The sequence below is a fragment of the Mauremys reevesii genome, linkage group 10 (assembly GCF_016161935.1).
Source record: "Mauremys reevesii isolate NIE-2019 linkage group 10, ASM1616193v1, whole genome shotgun sequence".
Lineage (NCBI taxonomy): Eukaryota > Metazoa > Chordata > Testudines > Geoemydidae > Mauremys > Mauremys reevesii.
The window spans coordinates 53,878,227-53,897,319 of NC_052632.1; the positions used below are offsets into that span (position 1 = coordinate 53,878,227).

General features: G+C 42.9%; 2 protein-coding genes across 13 annotated transcripts in view; both read left to right on the top strand.

Annotated features, from left to right (window-relative positions):
- The window catches only part of LUC7L (LUC7 like), a 32,285-nt gene extending 29,088 nt beyond the window's left edge, over positions 1–3,197 (top strand). For 10 of the 11 annotated variants that reach the window (XM_039491683.1, XM_039491684.1, XM_039491685.1 and 7 more), the window contains one exon: positions 1,094–3,197. In XM_039491683.1, the coding sequence (XP_039347617.1) occupies positions 1,094–1,235 (142 nt within the window). In that variant the 3' untranslated portion in view covers positions 1,236–3,197. The remainder of the gene's footprint in view (positions 1–1,093) is intronic. The other variant, XM_039491679.1, reaches the window with a different exon arrangement.
- Positions 3,198–7,438: 4,241 nt separating this feature from the next.
- FAM234A (family with sequence similarity 234 member A) overlaps positions 7,439–19,093 on the top strand; it is a 48,118-nt gene continuing 36,463 nt past the window's right edge. Inside the window, exon 1 of one of the 2 annotated variants that reach the window (XM_039492794.1) lies at positions 7,439–7,601. In XM_039492794.1, the coding sequence (XP_039348728.1) occupies positions 7,460–7,601 (142 nt within the window). In that variant the 5' untranslated portion in view covers positions 7,439–7,459. Of the gene's footprint in view, positions 7,602–14,775; positions 14,861–19,093 lie in introns of those variants that run through there. The other variant, XM_039492795.1, reaches the window with a different exon arrangement.

Below are 19,093 nucleotides of genomic sequence, written 5' to 3' on the forward strand. Positions count from 1 at the left end.
TAGCAAAGCAGAGCTCTCCAAACGTCTGGAAACTAATGCAGTTATGGGCAAGAGGCACCATTGAGGGGAGGGGCTAAAGAATACACCTTCTCAAACAGGCTAGCTTGTTTTGGGCGCTGAATGACTGAAGTAGAGATGAAGACAAAATGGTGGCTTTGATGTACCTGGGTTCTTATGAAAGCGTTTGATATAGTGTCTCAACCTTACTTTCTAGAGTAATTGAAGCTTGTGTGTAAATGAAACTCTATGCCAACCTTTTGTGACTTTAAAGGAAATGTTTCTATATTGTAGGAGCTCTAGACTAAAATGCTTCCCTTGCCCTCTGAAGGTACCGGAGGTGTAAGGAACCTGATGGGAATAGCACCTCTTGAAGGGTGCTCAATGACTAGTTGACTCTTAGCATAGGTCACTACTGGAAGATTGGGCCTAAGGAAGCTAGTTTACTTAATTCTGCCTAGGCTGAAGTAGTCAAGCCTTGATTAAAATCCTAGCTACCTCATGATAACATGTGCTAGCAGAGTGGTCCCTGAGTCCAAAATTACAGCTGTGTTTTGAACAGAGGATGCTGGCAAAACTGACAGTTCTCAAGAGGCAAAGTACCAAAAGCCCAGGACTACACAAACCTTTGAGCCCAAGGAGGAGAGTCAATTTAATGTAAAGGAGCACTCTAGGCAGGAAGCCACTGTCTCAAAGTATCGCCAAAAGTGCTGTAAGAGAACCTGAAATAGAGCTGAAGTGAGAGGAACCATGCACACTTCTACTGTTGCCCTGTAGGCAGCACCCTAAAGAGTCTCTTGTGTCAAGCTATTTAAGGGGAGAGTGACAAAGCCTACACGTTTCTCTTACCACTGAGAAATGTATCTTGACTTCCACAAACAGTCAGATGATGGTGGCTGTTACACAAAGCTCACCGGAGACTGTCTGATCTTTCAGTTCACTGCAGGGTGACCTGTAGTCCTGACCTAGCATTATCTATGCATGTGCCTCCTGAGACATACTTTATTTCCTGATAGGAACAACTCTTTGCCATCAAGTGCACATTCATGAATGCTTTTTGAGGCAAAATGTTACAGTGGTTTGGTTTGTACTTCAGATCCTCTAGAGACCGATCTTCAAGAGAAAAGTCACGAGACAGAGAGAGGAAAGAGAAGAGCTCTTCTGAAAGACGGCATGAGAGCACAAATGGCAAATCTCGTTCCAAGAGATCGGAAGAGAGAGAAGCTGGCGAGATCTGAACTCAAATGATCTGTATTGCACTGTAAATAGTCTGATAAACATTCTACAACAAGCCTAAATTTCCCATTTATATTTACTGAACACAACTCATCTTTTGTAGTTTTGAATTTGTATTATTTGGCAGATAGCTGTGAGTTTGTAGAGATACAGAGTTACGTACTGGTTACCAGGATTTTGTTTTAGTAGGAATAAATAAATCTGATAAATTGACTTCAACGCAGGTCAGTGATTTACATGTGTTGATTGGCATGACCCAAGGGAATGCAGCAGTTAGAGCTAGTGCTGTGGTTGGAAACGTAACCTGCTGTATCATTTGTAACACTGATGCCCTTTTGGAATGTCCACTTGCCCCTTCATGCAATTCAAGTTGAGATCATCAGTAGCACTGGTGCTACCTCAATTCACATTTTTCCTTTGGTTTGTGCACATTCAGAGGAATTTAAGGTTTTTCTTGCTTTTTTTAAGTGCTTAGCAACTCATTTTGTGTTTCCAGTGTTTGAGAAACATCTCAGTATTCCAGCTAATTTAGGACAAACAAAACTAGCCCCTAATTTCCCTCTTAAACCACTCCAGTTCATCTTCATGACGATGACCAAAGTACCTGGGGCACAATACTGAGATACACTTGGGCCTATCCCTAGTAATATTTACACATACCTACTATAAAAAGCCTGTGTTCAAGTGAAACAAAATATCTGGATTGATCTCTTTGTAACGGAGTTCAGTCATGCTAAATGGAGGTAGCCTTCTTGTCAGGGTGGAGCAGAATTGTACTTTGTACATGTGACGGCACCTTGAGCTGTGGCCTCTTAAGACAGAAGGTTGCCTAATAAGGGTGGGCCCTTGGCCTGGTTTCTGTGTGTATGAATTTACACTGAACTGACTTATCTCATTGGTCCTTACAACTGAGGTGAAAGGAACCTGGACTATAACACAGTGTGGGAAGAATCAAATACCTGTAACTAGATGAATTTTAAAATTAGGGAGGAAAAACTTCCTCTGAGTTCACTGTGCCAGCCACGGTGGCGATCACAAGGATCGCGCTATTGTGAGACTTCCCACAGAATAATTTAGCTGAAGCAATTAGTATGTGCAGAATCATGAACTAAAGTAATGTAACTCCAGCCACTGCTGTCCAGTTTTGACTTCCCAACCTACTCATTAATTAGGTTAGGCGGGTATCTGAAATTAACAATTAAATCTTACCATTTTCCCATAGTGGAAACTTAAGGTATTTGTAAATACTATTGCATTAGTGTGGCCAGCGTGTTAGGGTTTTCCAGCCACTTTTTTTTCCTTGCTGAGCCTCTGATAATTCACTTAACTCTTGGATTTCCTTTAATTTGTGGGGGAGTGGGGTTTTTTGTTTTTTGCAGAGGTGCAGGAGTTGTCCTTGGTGTGTTAGTCTTCTAGATGCATGTTTAGGTATTGTGGGGGAATCTAGTTCCTTTTTGTTTTACAACTAATACTGCATTTTAATTATTGTTTTGTAATCTCTATGTATCACAATTGGTGAGCTCCTGCTTTTCAGGGCTCTTATTTACAAGGTCATCATTAGAATAAATTAACCTGTGATGAGGGAACATCACACAGGTTGGCAGCTGAGTGATATGCTGGGCTCAACTCTTGTCTTCAGGTACACCTGCAGCTCCTGTTGAAGCCAATGGCAGGGGTGTACATGTTGCTTAGAGCAGAGCCTGGCCCAGCATATTTCCTTTCTAGGAACACAAAGGCTTTAATAACAAATAAAACTCTAAAGCTGATCACACAAGTGTAATGGAGTGTTAGAAAGGAACCCACCACGCATTGATTTGTTGTATGTTGCGGTTTATCATGTTGGAGCATTTTGTTCTTTATAGCACCTTTGCTTATGAGGAGTTTCGGTCTAAGTATAAAAATGTAAGTAAAATATGCTGTTCTCTTGCCAGTCTTACTCACATTAAAGATTTATGTTTGTGGCTTGGAGTGGTACTCTGGCTTCTGTATACAAGTCTGGTGTCTGCACTCTGCTGATGTTGCACTGACATGGTCCCTTTTAATGGATCCCAAAGCCATTTACCTGACAAGTTCTGCAAATTACTGGGTCACCTGTAAATTTTGGAAAAATCATTGCATAATCACTCTAGAGACCAGCACCGAGGCAATCCTGCTCCATGTCATGGGGAATGTAATGCCTCTTATGTATGCAAACCACTGCTGCTTTTATATTTAAATGTTTGGAAACTGGTAAGAGTGAAAACAAGCTGTTGCTTCCTTTATGGTGCATTTCCAAATGCTGAGCTACTGCCACCTCCTGGAGTGAGTGCTCAATGGGTAGAGACTCTGTTCATTGCAATTCAAGGCAATTCTTTATTGCATTGGCCAGAACTGTCTCTGTACCTACCTGTTGCTGCCACCCCATCCAAAAGGGCTGTTACTGTGCTTTTTTTACAGCACATGCTGGTCAGTATTGTGTTGCATTTTCAGTGCCAATGTATTCAAGTGCACCATACTTCACCTATAAATAAAAGGAGGGAATTGTTGGCACTTCAGATGTTTTACTAAGCAAATGAAGTAATGCTGATACTTTTCCTTACTATCTAGCTTGGTACAACTAGCAAATCCGTGCAAATACTGCAGCTTGTCAAATACACTGAGCAAGGACTGAGCAAGGATTCTGCTAGAACCACTGAGGCAAGTGTCAATGCTATGACTTGCATACTGTTCTCCTGGCCAGTGTGTTTAGCTGCACTTCCACTTTTCTTCTCTTACCCTCTCAGCTCCGAGCATGTGGCTACTGCTGAGGGGGTTAAAACATAAGATACCAACCTAAATCTCCACATCACTACCACCTCCCCCCATGATAGGTGGTTGAGGAATCGATCTTCAGCTGTGACTAATCTGGCCTGCCTTTTAAGCTTTCTGGTACTATCTAGCATGGGACTAGAACTGTGCAACTGCCCCTTTCTCAGGGCATTTTAACATAAGCTCTGTCTATGCACTTAGTTTGCAGCAAGCAGAGGTGCTAGGGTTCCCAGATGTCCTGATTTTATAGAGACAGTCCTGATTTTGTGGGCTTTTTTTTTTTTACATAGGTTCTTATTACCTCTCACCCCCTGTCCCGATTTTTCACACTTGCTGTCTGGTCACCCTAGGGGGTGCATATCTAACTTGCTCTAGCCAGCCGTACATTAACTGTCCCTGTGGACCTGGCAGCTGTGCACTGAATTCCCTACTGTGCTCTAATTTTCTCCCATTCAAAGCAATGTATATTATAGTGACAGTGGGACTTCTAGTGCAGGGTGATGGAGTCCATGCAGATAGTTGGTGCACAGCAGGCTAGTGCAGGGTAGATTTACAACCCAGATTGCCATGAACTAAGCGTTCAGCTAGACAAGTCCCTAGTGAACTGTGTCCAGTTGTGATGCCCACAATTCAAAGATGTTGATAGATTGAAGCTCGAAAGCTTGTCTCTAACAGAAGTTGGTCCAATAAAATATATTACCTCACCCACCTTGTGTGTCTCATCCTGATACCAACATGACTCCAGCAACACTGCAAACAATGTTTGCTCTCTCATAATGGATCTCTGCAGTGAAAGGATACATTTGAAGCTTAAAACATTCTTTCAGCACTCACTCGTGTTGCTGGAACTGCCAGTACAGTTTGACAGTTGATACAGCCCGGACATGCCATTTTTATGATGTCCCCAGTAGTTTAATATGTTTTCTTTCTTATTGAGACATGGCTCATCTGTAAATGAACCAAGAACTATCCCAATCCCGTTTCTGCACTTTCCTTTGTCCAGATAGCTCTTTCTTTTTAGAGATTTCATGAGCTTTATGAAGTTCCAAATCATCATCAGATATTTCAGTTTCAAATGTCTGACATTGATTATATGACACATTATTGTAATGTTGGCAGGAGACCAGGCTGTCTGGAAAAGGTGATCTAAAGTGGGCACTGTGTGCTCCATGAGTTTGAGAAATGAACGAATGAAACATTTCCATTTTTGTCCACATTTTGGGTAAATTAAATGTTGCCTTGATTTTGTCGTCCTCTGACAGTAGGAGTTGATCTCTAGGGCCAAGGTACATAAATGAGAGAAAATATTATTTTCAAAAAAGATGTCATCTTGTTTTTTCATTGAAGACAGTAAAAAGAGACTTTTGATGTTTCTAGTTTGCATTTTAACCCAGTATCATAAAAATCACCCATAGTCAGTTCATATTGGATCATGGGTCAGACCAAAGGTCCATCTAGCCCAGTATCCTGCCTTCTGATAGTGGCCAATGCCAGGTGCCCCAGAGGGAATGAACAGAGCAGGTAATCATCAAGAGATCCATCCTGTCACTGATTCCCAACTTCTGGCAAACAGAGGCTAGGGACCCCATTCCTACCCATCCTTGCTAATAGCCATTGATGGACCTATCCTCTATGAATTTATCTAGTTCTTTTTTGAACCCTGTTATAGTCTTGGCCTTCACAACATTCTTTGGCAGAGTTCCACAGGTTGACTGCATTGTGTGAAGAAATACTTCCTTTTGATTGTTTTAAACCTGCTGCCTATTAATTTCACTTGGTGACCCCTAGTTCTTGTGTTATGAGTAAATAACACTTCCTTATTTACTTTCTCTACACCGGTCTTGATTTTATAGACCTCTATCATATTAGTTGTCTCTTTTCCAAGTTGAAAAGTCCTAGTCTTTTTAATCTCTTCTAATATGGAAGCTGTTCCATACCCTGAATCATTTTTGTTCAGAAAAGGGCAACCTTTTTCAATTCCAGTATATGTTTTTTGAGATGGGTCGACCACATCTGTACACAATATTCAAGATGTGGGTGAACCATGGATTTAGAAAATATCATATTGCCGCTATATAGCATATTATCTATCCCTAGCTAATGATTACCAATATTGTTTGGTTTCTCTATTCTTTAGATATCAAGCTTTACAAATTATGGTAGAGACTGCACATTCCTTCAATGAGTCTTCAACAGTAAGTGCATGGGTAGAACAGTGACCTCCCTGCAATGTTACATCTATTGCCTCCTAAGTTTAGCTTCTTCAACCACATGACTCAAATCAGTTCAATCTTGGTCTGTATCTTCTTGAGCAGCTTCCCTGATGAGTAAATTCTGTGTTTCCCCTTTATTTTGAATTTGTTATGCTTGTTCTTCAGTTTCCTGGTCCTCACGTTTGCTCCATTACTGTAATACTACATGTGTGCCTTGGAGTGATTCCATATATAGCAACAACTTTAAGAATAACTGATTTTACATATTCAGAGGTGTGTCTCTCCTCGATCACTTTCTTATTTTATAAAGCAAATAAGATCACAGTGTTCTTTTAAACTAGTGAGCTTAAAAATATTTTAACCATAAGCCAAATTTTGTTTTACTGATAAAATTGTGGTTCAAATTTAGTTCTGGTTCAAGTACAAATATTGGTTTGAAAGGGTTCTGGGGTGACTTGCTGCCCTTAAATTAATCACAACCCAGTAGCAGGTAGAGGGTAGGGTGTAGTTAGTGCTGCACTAGTGGTCAGTTCTCTTGCAGCACCATGCTGCATGTTCTCTGCACTGTGGAGACACTCACTTCCAAAATCATTCCTGCTTCCTAAACTGCTATTAATCTGGGGCCAAGATTTCTGCAGGGCTGGGCAGAGGTTTCTTAGGCCAAGTGGCAGGATAATCTCAGATGGGAAAAACATAGTTTGACTTTCACAGCAGCTTGGGCCAACCTGTGTTGCTGCTTTGTGGTGCCTGCCCCAGCTGTTCCCCTCCAGCCAAGGTGCCTGAGCATGAAGTGCAGCTTGGTGGGGGCAGATGCTAATCAGGCTCCTGTTCAGGCACCACCCGGGCCCACGGAGCTTCCAGCTGAGGGCTCCCAGTTTTGGTGGGAGGTATTCCTGGAGATTTCATCACAAGATATAATTTTAAATCCTGGAGACTCCAGGCTAATCCTGGAGGGTTGGCAACCCTATTGCAGCTGATAAAATTTGGACTATTTCTAACCACAGTCAGGTTAGCCTGGGAACTGCCCCCACACCAGCTGCCCTAGGCGCCACGGCTGGAAGAGCGGCAGCTGTACGCGGAGCCCGGCGCTCGCACGCGGAGCGGCCGCCAGCCGTGCATGCGCACAAGCTCGTGGGGCGGGACGCCAGCGGGCCACTCCCGTCTCGCGCAGGCGCACCTGGTAACCAACCCCGCGGGCAGAGAACCTAAGGGGACCAGAAGCGGAAATGGCGTCATGCCCTCAGCGGGGCGGAGTTAGGTGTGATGCTTGCGCAGCCCCATCCCTTCCGGCGGAGACACGCCCCGGGGCGGAGCCAAGAGAGTGGAGCGGAGCCGGTGGGAGGCCGGCCGGCCGGCAAGTGGCGAAGGGTGAGTGTGTGTGCGCGTGCGCTGAGGGGTACGGGACCCCCGCCCCTAATCTGCGGCGGGGCCCTGCCTGCGTGACTGTGGGTCAGAGCTACCCCCACCCGCTGTACGGCGGGGGTGTGTGTGTGCAGGGCTAGCCCCACCCCCACAACCTGTACTGGGAGGGGTCCCTGTGGGGGTGTGCAGGGCTAGCCCCACCCCCACAACCTGTACTGGGAGGGGTCCCTGTGGGGGGGGGGTGCAGGGCTAGCCCCACCCCCACAACCTGTACTGGGAGGGGTCCCGGGGTGTGTGTGCAGGGCTAGCCCCACCCCCACAACCTGTACTGGGAGGGGTCCCTGTGGGGGTGTGCAGGGCTAGCCCCACCCCCACAACCTGTACTGGGAGGGGTCCCGGGGTGTGTGTGCAGGGCTAGCCCCACCCCCACAACCTGTACTGGGAGGGGTCCCTGTGGGGGAGGGGTGTGCAGGGCTAGCCTCACCCCCACTACCTGTACTGGGTGGTGCCTAGAGGGGGGAGTGCAGGACTAGTCCCACCCCCACAGGTTGTACTGGGGGACCCTTTGTGTGGGGGTATGTAGGGCTAGCTCCCCCCCCTCTACAGCTTGTACTGGGGGGTTCCTATATGTAGTTCCCCGCCCCCCTTTGTAGCTTGTACTCATCATGACTGGTCCTTATGACTGTGTGTATGTGTGTGTGTGTGTGTGTGTGTGTAGGGGAATGGACGGTGTTATTCCCCCATCACCTACAATTTTTTTTTCGGGAGGGGGAGGAGGTTCCCATGACTCCCCTGTATGGGGCTGGGCCTTTTCTGGTGACACTCCTGTGCAGGGTCCTTCCCAGACACCAGGGCCCTGGAGGGCATGAAATTTACCAGTATGGGGCTTGGTGGGGAGGGGCAGCACTCACAGTGCTCCATGTGCTGGGGAGTGGCAGGACTGCAATGGATAGCTGGTTCTTTGGGGCCCTCTGGAAAATGACCACAGACACCCATCACCAGGCTTCAGCAGTTTGTAGGGAACCCCGTAACACTCAGGTTGTCTATATGCCGCTCATGCCTGAACATGTGATCGCTTGCCTGGATAAAATACATGAATTGTCTTTAATTGCTCCTATCTGTCTCTGTGTGGCTTTGGGCACTGATGCTCAGATTAAGAATGGTTTATTTCAATGTAAACTAAATTGAAATAAACTTGTTTAATTTGCAATAAGAGTGTCTGGTTACAGACTTTCCATAAATAATAAGAGTCTAATTAAAAGCACTCTAGCTAATTTCATTGCCAGTTTGTGTGTAGGCAAGCCCTCTTCACCATCCTCCCCAGCCATATTGCTCATCTGGCTACAAATTGCAGATCATGTCCAGGAACAGATTATTCATAACTTTAGTTGAGACAAAACAAAAACAAACAAAAGGAAATATTTCTTCATACAATGCAGTCGGCCTCTGGAACTCTGCTAGAGGACATTGTGAAGGCCAAGACAATAACAAGGTTAAAAAATAACTAGATAAATTCATGGAAGATAGGCCCATCAGTGGCTATTAGCCAAGTTGACAGGGATGGTATCCCTAGCCTCTGTTTGCCAGAAGCTGGGAATGAGCAATGGGGATGGATCATTTGATGATTACCTGTTCTGTTCATTCCTTCTGAAGCACCTGGCACTGGCCACTCTTGGAAGACAGGATACTGGACTAGATGGGCCTTTGGTCTGACCCAGTATGGCCATTCTTATGTTTTCCATGCACCTTACAACCTGCACACTGAAGCCCATATTTACATCTTCATCGCACTGGGTGCACCTACATGGCAGACAGAAATCCACAGCACTGAGCCTCAGAGGCCAGGTGTACAGACTAGCTGTATAGATGTTTGGGCTTAGGCTCTGAAGCCTGCCACCCTCCCTAGACTTCAGAGTCTAAGCTCTAGCCCAAGCTCGAATATCTACACAGCTATTGTTAATGCTGTAGTGGGAGCCCTAGTCTGTAGACCCAGGCTCTGAGACCTGCTGCTATAGGTTTCTGCTTGTTGTATAGATGTACCCATTGACATAAATTAAGGTAAAAGTAAAAGAAGCAGAGGCAAAAAAGCATCCTTTAAAAACTGGAAGATAAAGCCTAATGAGGAAATAGAAAAGAACATAAACTCTGGCAAGTGAAGTGTAAAAATATAATTAGAAAGACCAAAAAAGAATTTGAAGAACAGCTAGCCAAACACTCCAGAAGTAATAGCAAAAAAATATTTAGTACATCAGGAGCAGGAACCCTGCTAAACAACTAGTGGGGCCACTGGATGATTGAGATACTAAAGGGCACTCAAGGACGATAAGGCCACTGCGGAGAAACTAAATGAATTCTTTGCATTGGTCTTCACTGTTGAGGACGTGAAGGAGATTCCCAAACCTGAGCCATTCTTTTTGGGTGACAGATCTGAGGAACTGTCCCAAATTCAGGTGTCAGGAGAGGAGGTTTTGGAACAAATTGATAAACTAAACAGTAATAAGTCTCGAGGACCTGGTGGTATTCACCCAAGAGTTCTGAAGGAATTCAAATGTGAAATTGCAGGACTACTAACTCATCTGTAACCTATAATTTAAATCAGCTTCTGTACCAAATGACTGGAGGATAGCTAATGTGATGCCAATTTTCAAAAAGGGCTCCAGAAGTGACCCTGGCAACTACAGGCCAGTAAGCCTCACTTCAGTACCAGGCAAATTGGTTGAAACTATTGTAAAAAACAAAATTGTCAGACACAGAGATGAACATAATTTATTGGGAAATAGTCAACGTGGTTTTTGTAAAGGGAAATCATGCCTCACCAATCTACTAGAATTCTTTGAGGGGGGTCATCAACCATGCAGACAAAGGTGATCCAGTGGATATAGTATATTTAGATTTTCAGAAAGTCTTTGACAAGGTCCCTCACCAAAGGCTCTTAAGCAAAATAAGCAGTCATGGGATAAGAGGGAAGGTTCTCTCATGGATCGGTAACTGGTTAACAGATAGGAAACAAAGGGCAGTAATAAATGGTCAGTTTTCAGAATGGAGAGAGGTAAATAGTGGTGTCCCCCAGGGATCTGTACTGGGCCCAGTCCTATTTAACATATTCATAAATGATCTAGAAAAAGGGGTAAACAGTGAGGTGGCAAAATTTGCAGATGATACAAAACTACTCAAGATACTTAAGTCCCAGGCAGACTGCGAAGAGCTACAAGAGGATTTATACATACAGAGAACTGAAAAGGTGGAAGTGGGCATACAAAATGGCAGAGTCTGAAATTCAATGAGCTATCGTTAGCAGGAGGAAAACTTTGATAAATGAAAAGTAAGATGCACATAGAAGGTGGAAAACATCCTAACTATAGGAAATAGATTCAATGATGGGGTAATGACCTAAATTAGTCTGTTTAAACCACAGTTAATTGTATCAAGAAAGCAGTCTCTCTTGGAGTCATTGTTGATAGTTCTTGTTGAAATCATCCACCTTCAAGTCTGTCAGCGAGCAGTTAAAAAGGTTGAACAGAATGTTGGGAATCATCATGTCAGATTTGTGTCCATTTATTCTTTTGCGAGAGACTGTCGTTTGGGCCAATGTACATGGCAGAGGGCATTGCTGGGCATGAAGGGATAGATAACGTTAAGACAGAAAATATCCTGATGGTGTGTCTGATGTGATTAGGTCCTGTGATGGTGTCACTTGAATGGATATGTGGACAGAGCTGGCATCGGGCTTTATTGCAAGGATAGGTTCCTGGGTTAGTGTTTATGTTGTATGGTGTGCGGTTGCTGGTGAGTATTTGCTTCAGGTTGGGAGGCTGTCTATAAGCGAGGACTGGCCTGTCTCCCAGATGTGGTCGCTATATCTCAAAAAAGATATATTGGAATTGGAAAAGGTTCAGAAAAGGGCAACAAAAATTATTAGGGGTATAGAACGGCTTCCATGTGAGGAGAGATTAATAAGTCTTTTCAGCTTGGAAAAGAGGCGACTAAGGATGGATATGATAGAGGTCTATAAAATCATGAGCGGTATAGAGAAAGTACATAAGGAAGTGTTATTTACTCCTTCTCATAATACAAGAACAAGGAGCCACCAAATGAAATTAACAGGTAGCAGATTTAAAACAAAGTATTTTTTCACACACCTTGCCAGAGTGTGTTGTGAAGGCCAATACTATAACGGGTTCAAAAGGGAGCTAGATAGATTCATGGAAGATATGGCCATCAATGGCTATTTGCCAGGATGGGCAGGAATTGTGTCCCTAGTCTCTGTTTGCCAGAAGCTGGGATTGGGTGACAGGGCATGGATCACTTGATGATAACCTGTCTGTTCATTCCCTTTGGGACACCTGCCATTGGCCACTGTCACAGGACAGGATACTGGGCTTGATGGATCTTTGGTCTGACCGGTATGGCCGTTCTTATATTTTGAGGTCCCTGCGCTTAGGGCACTAACCTGGGACTTGGCAGACCCCAATTCAGTACCCTGCTCAGACAGAGATTATCTGTGTGACCTTAGGTGAGTCACTGAGCCTCTCCGTGCCTCAGGTCCATGCTTGGGATGTGCCCCTGTAAACATCCACAAAGCTCCTGCAGTATCCACCTTCAAAGCCCTCCTCGACACAATACTTTGCCGTGATGCTTACAATAAACTTGATAGCTGTTAGGCTGCTGGTGTGCTGAGACCACAATCTATCATGCTGAACGGTACTCTCATTGTTTTCTCATGCTCCCCCATCCCTCTATAGCTGTTGTCTCTTGTCTTATACTTAAACTGTAAGCCCCTTGGGAGCAGGAAAGGCCTTTTTATTCTGTGTTTATACAGCACCTAGCACAATGGGGTACTGATTCAGGACATGGACTCCTAGTTGCTATGGTAATACAAATAAATAGTAAGTGCTTCCCAACATCACAGATGTTCTGATTAACTTCCCCTGATGTTCAGAAATTAACAACCATTCACCCTGTAGTGAGCACAGCCCTTTATCTCAGACTGAACTGACACAGAACCTACAAGACTGCTGCTAACATGTTTTCTGTAAACTGAATGCTCCCATGAAAACACACTCCCTAAAGCAAAGTATTATAAAAGCTTAAGAGAACACTGTTTGGTGACACAATGGATTTGGATATGCACTTATGTTGCACTTACGGATGTCTTTTTGATCTCTAACGCTTACGGTCAACTTATAAAAAATCAGAAGAGAATAAACCTGGGTCCAGTGTTTGTACTGCACAAGCACACTATGCCTCCACCCAGATGTCAGGTGAATGTTCCATAGAATCAGGCCCCAAGACATTACTGTTTTCATTTCAGGAATTTCAAACAGTTGGTATTGCTCACTTATTTTTAGTATAGTTCAGCTCACAAGAACTACTTTCAAAGATATCCTCTAACCACACAAAACTGAGTTGTTTCTTTTGGCTTGATATGTGGAAAGTGGTATTCTAAACAGCTAGCAGAAATTCAAGCTGCACTTATTCATTCTTTGATCTCCGGATACACTCTAATTCCTCAGCAGGGGCTGACAGAGTATGCTACAATTGGAGGTATCTTTCTGTATGACATCCAAAACTGAGGTCTAAAACTTTTCACATGAATGAAGGTGTTAGCCCAAAGCTCCTTGCCAAATTTCAGCTTGATTAATGTAATTCAGTCTCCCCAACATTTCCCAGGTAGTTTCAAATGTAAGCCCTACTCCTCTCACATTAAACTGTTGTGTGATGTGCAAGTTCAACACTTGAGTTCCCTGCCCAAAGTAACTCCAGTTCAGTGACAGGCAATGAAATTCTTACATTAGTTTGCTATGTGCTCTGAGGCACATACTAAAGTAACCAACCTTCTACATTTCACTGTTGAAAAACGTGATTTCAGACAAACATTTTAGACTACTTAGTTTTTCCATTTTTGGGAATGCAAGGAAAGAAGAGCCACCCTACATCATAAGAATGGCCAGACTGGGTCAGATCAAATGCCCATCTAGCCCAGTGATTCCCAAACTTTAACAACTTGTGAACCCCTTTCACTAGAATGTCAAGTCTCGCGAACCCCCTGCTAAAAATGAATATTTCCAGGGATTTTCTCCTTTACCTGAGTATAAATTTTAAAAGCAATGACCTTGGAAATATAAAATTTGTTTTTATGTCATGCTTATTATACACTATTTATTATTTATCATTACAGTATTTTTATTACATTATGAAAATAGCAACACTCTTCCAAGATCTCACTTTTGTAGCTTGTATCACTTTGAATAAACCTGTTATAGGACAAGGCTCGTATGTTTCATCAAGGAGCACCAGATGTGAAACAGCATGAAGATATTTAAGAAGCCAACTCAAAGAGTTCCTCCTACACAAGCTTTCAGGTCTTGAGCAGTCTAGGCAAACAACACATATTACAACAAAGCTTAAACTTGTTCTTCATAATAATTTTTAAAACAATATTAGCTGCCTATTTAATTTAAAAAACAGCAAAAAATATCTACCTCCCTTTCCATTTCATATAAGGAGTCTTGAAGTTTAAATCTCCTCAGTGTGCTAGATATGCTTGCTTTGATCTGCTTCGCTCTTGGAAGTCCAGGGGCTCCAGGCTGCTGGCCCTGTGCTGCCCAGGGACCCTAGCGACAGCTCTGTCTGCCATTAGGGATTTTTTTCCCAAGAACCCCCTGTAACATTTCATGAACCCCCAGGGGTTCACGAACCCCAGTTTGGGAACCACTGATCTAGCCCAGTATCCTGTCTTCTGATAGTGGCCAATGCCAGGTGCCCCAGAGGGAATGAACAGAACAAGTAATCATCAAATGATCCATCCCTTGTTGCCCATTCCCAACGAGGTGGGGTGCCCTCATTAATAGTGAGGATAAGAATAACACTTATGTTTTTTTAATTGATTTTTAAAACATTACAAATATTTAATTTCCATAGAGGAAAGTTGCTTTAATGTTGGTAAATAGGGATTGTGGTGTGTAACCACCACCTTCACCTCTGCTTTACTGTCTGTGCACTGCTTGATGCAGGGGTTGTATGGAAAAATAGTACATGTTGATGTAACTAGTGCATATTGAAATGCATACACATGTAGATAGAATAAAGGTGGCACAGGCGACCTCCCTATTGTCTCTTGTTGGCTTTTGAGGGCATTGCTTGCAACCGTAATATTGAGTGTAGTTTTTTTTTTTTTAGGGCGCTATAAAAATCGAGGACCTGTTTAAACTGTATCTCTGCTTTTGTACTGCAGTGCTGACCTGCAAAGTTCCCGGCTGTTCCAGGTCTCTTGAGTATTGTGTTGAATTTTGTAATTTTATTTTTTTTTATTTACTCAAATGTGCATTATTGGCTAGGATTCTGCTAGCAAGCTCTCTTCTAACATGGGTGAAAGGCTATGGTAGTAATCCACAGGGCCAATGAGTCCCCTTTTGTCCACTCACTTAAATGACTGCATAATGACAGCCAGGCCTGGGCTTTTCAGTGCTTGTGGAAAGGTGCCATTAGTGCAGTGATGTGTGTTAGCAGCGTGTTTTTCCCCTCATATGAAGCAATGATTTAGATAAATTGTTCTTAGCTGCATGCTCTGAAACCAAAGTCTGGAAGCTCTGTTTTATTGACTTTGGAGCCAAGAATAGTTCATTTAATTCCATCAAGCCAGTGCAGCTAATGTCTAATACAAATTGTGGCAGCTTGTTTTTAACATTATGCACTAAAGATCTTTGGAGCAGAAGGGCAAAACGATGACTTTTTGTTCCTACATTTTAAAAAATGGCTTGAATGATGAGATTGGAAGGATTTTTGTGCATACAAGGAAGCACTCCTTGTAGCAATGTTACTTGTGTAATGTGGCTGCTGCACACCTGGAGAAGGGAATAGATTTGATTCTAGAGCACAGGTTCTCAGACTGTGGTCCGCGAGCTCCATTCAGGTGGTCCACGGATAGTTCCCTCTAAGGTGCGCACCTGGGCGGCCGCACACAAGTGAATGAAGGCCACCTAGCTAATTAGTGGGGCCGTGCAGGCTCGGCTCCTCTAATTAGGTGCCTGGACCCTGGAGAAGATGCACATGTAAGGTGAGGGGGTGGTCTTGGGGGGGAATAGGGAGTAGGTGGGAGAGGGAAGTGGGGTGAGAAGAGCGGGTGGGGGGAATTTGGGACGTGCAGGGCTGTGGTGGCAAGAGAAAGAGGCAACTTTCCCCAGCATCAGGGCTGTGGCTGCCGGGGAGAGACCTCCCTCCTTCCCAGCCCCAGCTGTGGGGCTGCTGTGGTGTGGAAGAGAGGGAGAGACGAGCTTTCCCCACCCCGCCCCTTCCCAGTCCCAGCTCGGGGGCTGCCGCAGCGGGAGGGAGAGGGCACATCCATCTCATTAGAAAAGTAAGACTACTGATATTAAAATATGAGTTGTGTGCTTTTATTTGTAGAACAAAAAAAGTTAATACTTTAAATCACCAAGTGGAAAGCCTCAATTTAACAACTTTACAATAGTTAGCTAACTGTGCAAACAACATTTGGAAAGATCATTAAGTGGTCTGCCGAGACCCTCTGCAATTTTCAAGTGGTCTGTGGAAAAAAAAGTTTGAGAACCACTGTTCTAGGGAAAGGATGCAATGGTAAATTGGTGACGACGTGCCCAGTGGATGGCCACAGTTGACAACTGACCAGGGAACTGAGGGCTGTGTTTAGCTGGTATGAATTAGATTGGTTGCGGCTGCCTTTGTCTTTAATTAAGGTCCCAGTACTGGGAACTTTCATCTCCATGGGCTGAACTTCCATATGTTAAAGATGAAGATTTTCTCTTCCCAAATTGTCCCTACTCCTCTATGAGAGAGGTTCCCTAATATCTACTGTGATTGTGATTTCTAACCAAAACAATTCCTGCAGTCTCCTGCTTTCTGCTGCGTGATGGCCTCAGCCATTTGGTATTGGCCAAGGGAGTTTGGAGTGGGCGATGGGGAGGGTTCGGTAAAAAATTGCTTTGTTCACACAACCAGCTCACCGTGTTAGAATTCAAGATGTTAAACACCTGCCCAGCTTATCAGCATTCATTAGTCAGTTTATCACATTTTCTTACTGCTTACTGCAAAGTCATATTTTTTTGAGTTTCAGAGTAGCAGCCGTGTTAGTCTGTATCTGCAAAAAGAACAGGAGTACTTGTGGAACCTTAGAGACTAACACATTTTTTTGAGCATAAGCTTCCGTGTTGCATCCGAAGAAGTGGGCTGTAGCCCACAAAAGCTTATGCTCAAATAAATTTGTTAGTCTCTAAAGTGCCAGAAGTACTCCAGTTTTTTAAGTGTTCTAATCCTCTTTCTTTCCTCGGATTGAATTCGTTCTTTTTAGATGACTGTGTCACATAGCAATGCTGAGGAGGCACTTTCCTTGTAAGCCACTGCCTCCAAGTGCTTTCTGTCTTGCTGGAAAAAAAAGAACCCTGTTGTTTAGCACTCAAAACTTGGTTTTCTGGCTGGTTTATTACATTCTATTCAGGGTGCATTGATTTAAATCACCAAGTGGAAAGCCTCAATTTAAATAATTGATTGTAATCAACATTTCCATTTATAGTTCAGTGATTGCCTAGAGAAAGGTGCATTCTCCTTGGTTGATATAACCATTAAAACGTTGATTTACAGCTAAATAGCGCCTTTACACTAGATTTGCTAATCTTTTTGCTACTTAGGAGGTACGCTATTTACATTGATTTAAGCAATTATCGCTTAATATTTTCAACTTATTAATTGCACATTTTTAGTGTGTTAGAAAATAGTGAATGCTATATTGCTCATTTACTAGCTAATTAACTTTTTGCTTGTAAATTGTGTCAAGCTACATTAGGGATGGTAAATGGAATTTAATTAAACACAACAACATATACAATTACTTTTTATTAAACAAAACAATCTTAAATGTTTTGCATATTTAAACTTCTCTTAGCAAAACATGTTTAACATATACAACTAAATGAGTTATTAAAGGAACAGAGGGATTAACTGTAATCAGTGAATTAAAAGGATTATTTCAAGTCAGCCTGAAAATTTTTTTAAATATGCCCATGTGAAAGTGACTGGGTCCAGGGGGCATGGCCCCATCACTTTTTACTGGCTGTAAGGGCAAGCAGGGGGCTCAGGAGAAAGGGGTGGTGCGGGGGGAGGGGTTCAGGGGGAAGGGATGGCGTAGGGCCCCCCCACACACACACTTTTAGGGAGCTTCCATTGCTGCTGACTGGAGCTTAAATTCTTACTTGCCTAAGTCTCTTGAAAATGAGATTAACTTAGGCTGACCTATTGTGCATTATTTATAAAGTTTGACTTCAAAAGTTGGATATTTTTCCACCGATTCTTACAAGCAGCCTTTAACTCTTAGAGTTCATGGTAGATACTCATGGATTCAGCATATTTTTTTTAATTTAAATGTTTTAATATATAGTAAGTTTAGTCCTTAACATATTTTGTATTAAACTCAGATTTCAATTTAAGCATGTTTATTTTTAAAAAGATAAACTTATTATTTAAATAAAATAAAAAATATCAGTTTAAAATAAATTGTCATTAATCCACTCTCTATCTCTATTTTTGGCCATTTTATTGGGGGTGGGTAGGAGCTTTGAGCTCCTCCCTCAAATGGATAACCAAATTCAATTTAATTTTGACAGCTGTACACTTGCAGACTTGGTTCTAACAGGGAGAAAAATCCTTTAACATGTTAAGAAATGACGTGTGTGTGTGTGTGTGTGTGTGTGTGTGTGTGTGTGTGTGTGAAATCACAACTTCTTACTAATTGTTTTTAAAAACTAAAACTTTTTCCTGAAAGGAACACATGACTGCACACTGCAAACAGCTGCTGACTTCCTACTGGAAGAGCAGTTGCATGTGCTAGAACATATGTACCCTTCACGATGAAACAGGCAGCTAAATGGGGTTTGTCCACTGTGGTTGGCTTTAATGTGAAGAGACAATCCACAGGGATGAGGGCTATATCCTGAGGGGTTTCAAGTTGTCAATGGAAATTGAAAACATTCAGCATCTCACGAGATTGGGCCCTGTGGCAGCACGCTGAATGTTCTATAAAGTATCTGAGATTTCTTTTATCTGGGTCTCCAGCATAAAAGTGTAGGAGAGAAGGAAACAAACTTTCATTCCAGAGAAGTAGGTTATTTCTGGGGAAAGCCATCGAGGGAGAGAGTGGGCGAATGTTCTTGTGGAAATGGAAGATCATATTTCTGAAGACAAGAATGGGTGAAATAAGTCCATTTTTTCAACACAGCCGCAGACCTCATTTCTGTAAATTAATGACTGAGAGACTTAGTGCATATTGTGGAGTTTTTGAATGATCAAATAAATGAAGGAAAATGATAGAGCAAGGGAGACAGCATCAGAAAATGTACTTTGATGATTTTAACAGTTGTATCTTTACAAAGAAAACGCAGCACAAGTACACATTTAACAATAACACAGTATTTTAATATTCACAGATATGTACTCCTAAGCATTATAGCAAACCCCCCATCCTCACGCTCTCA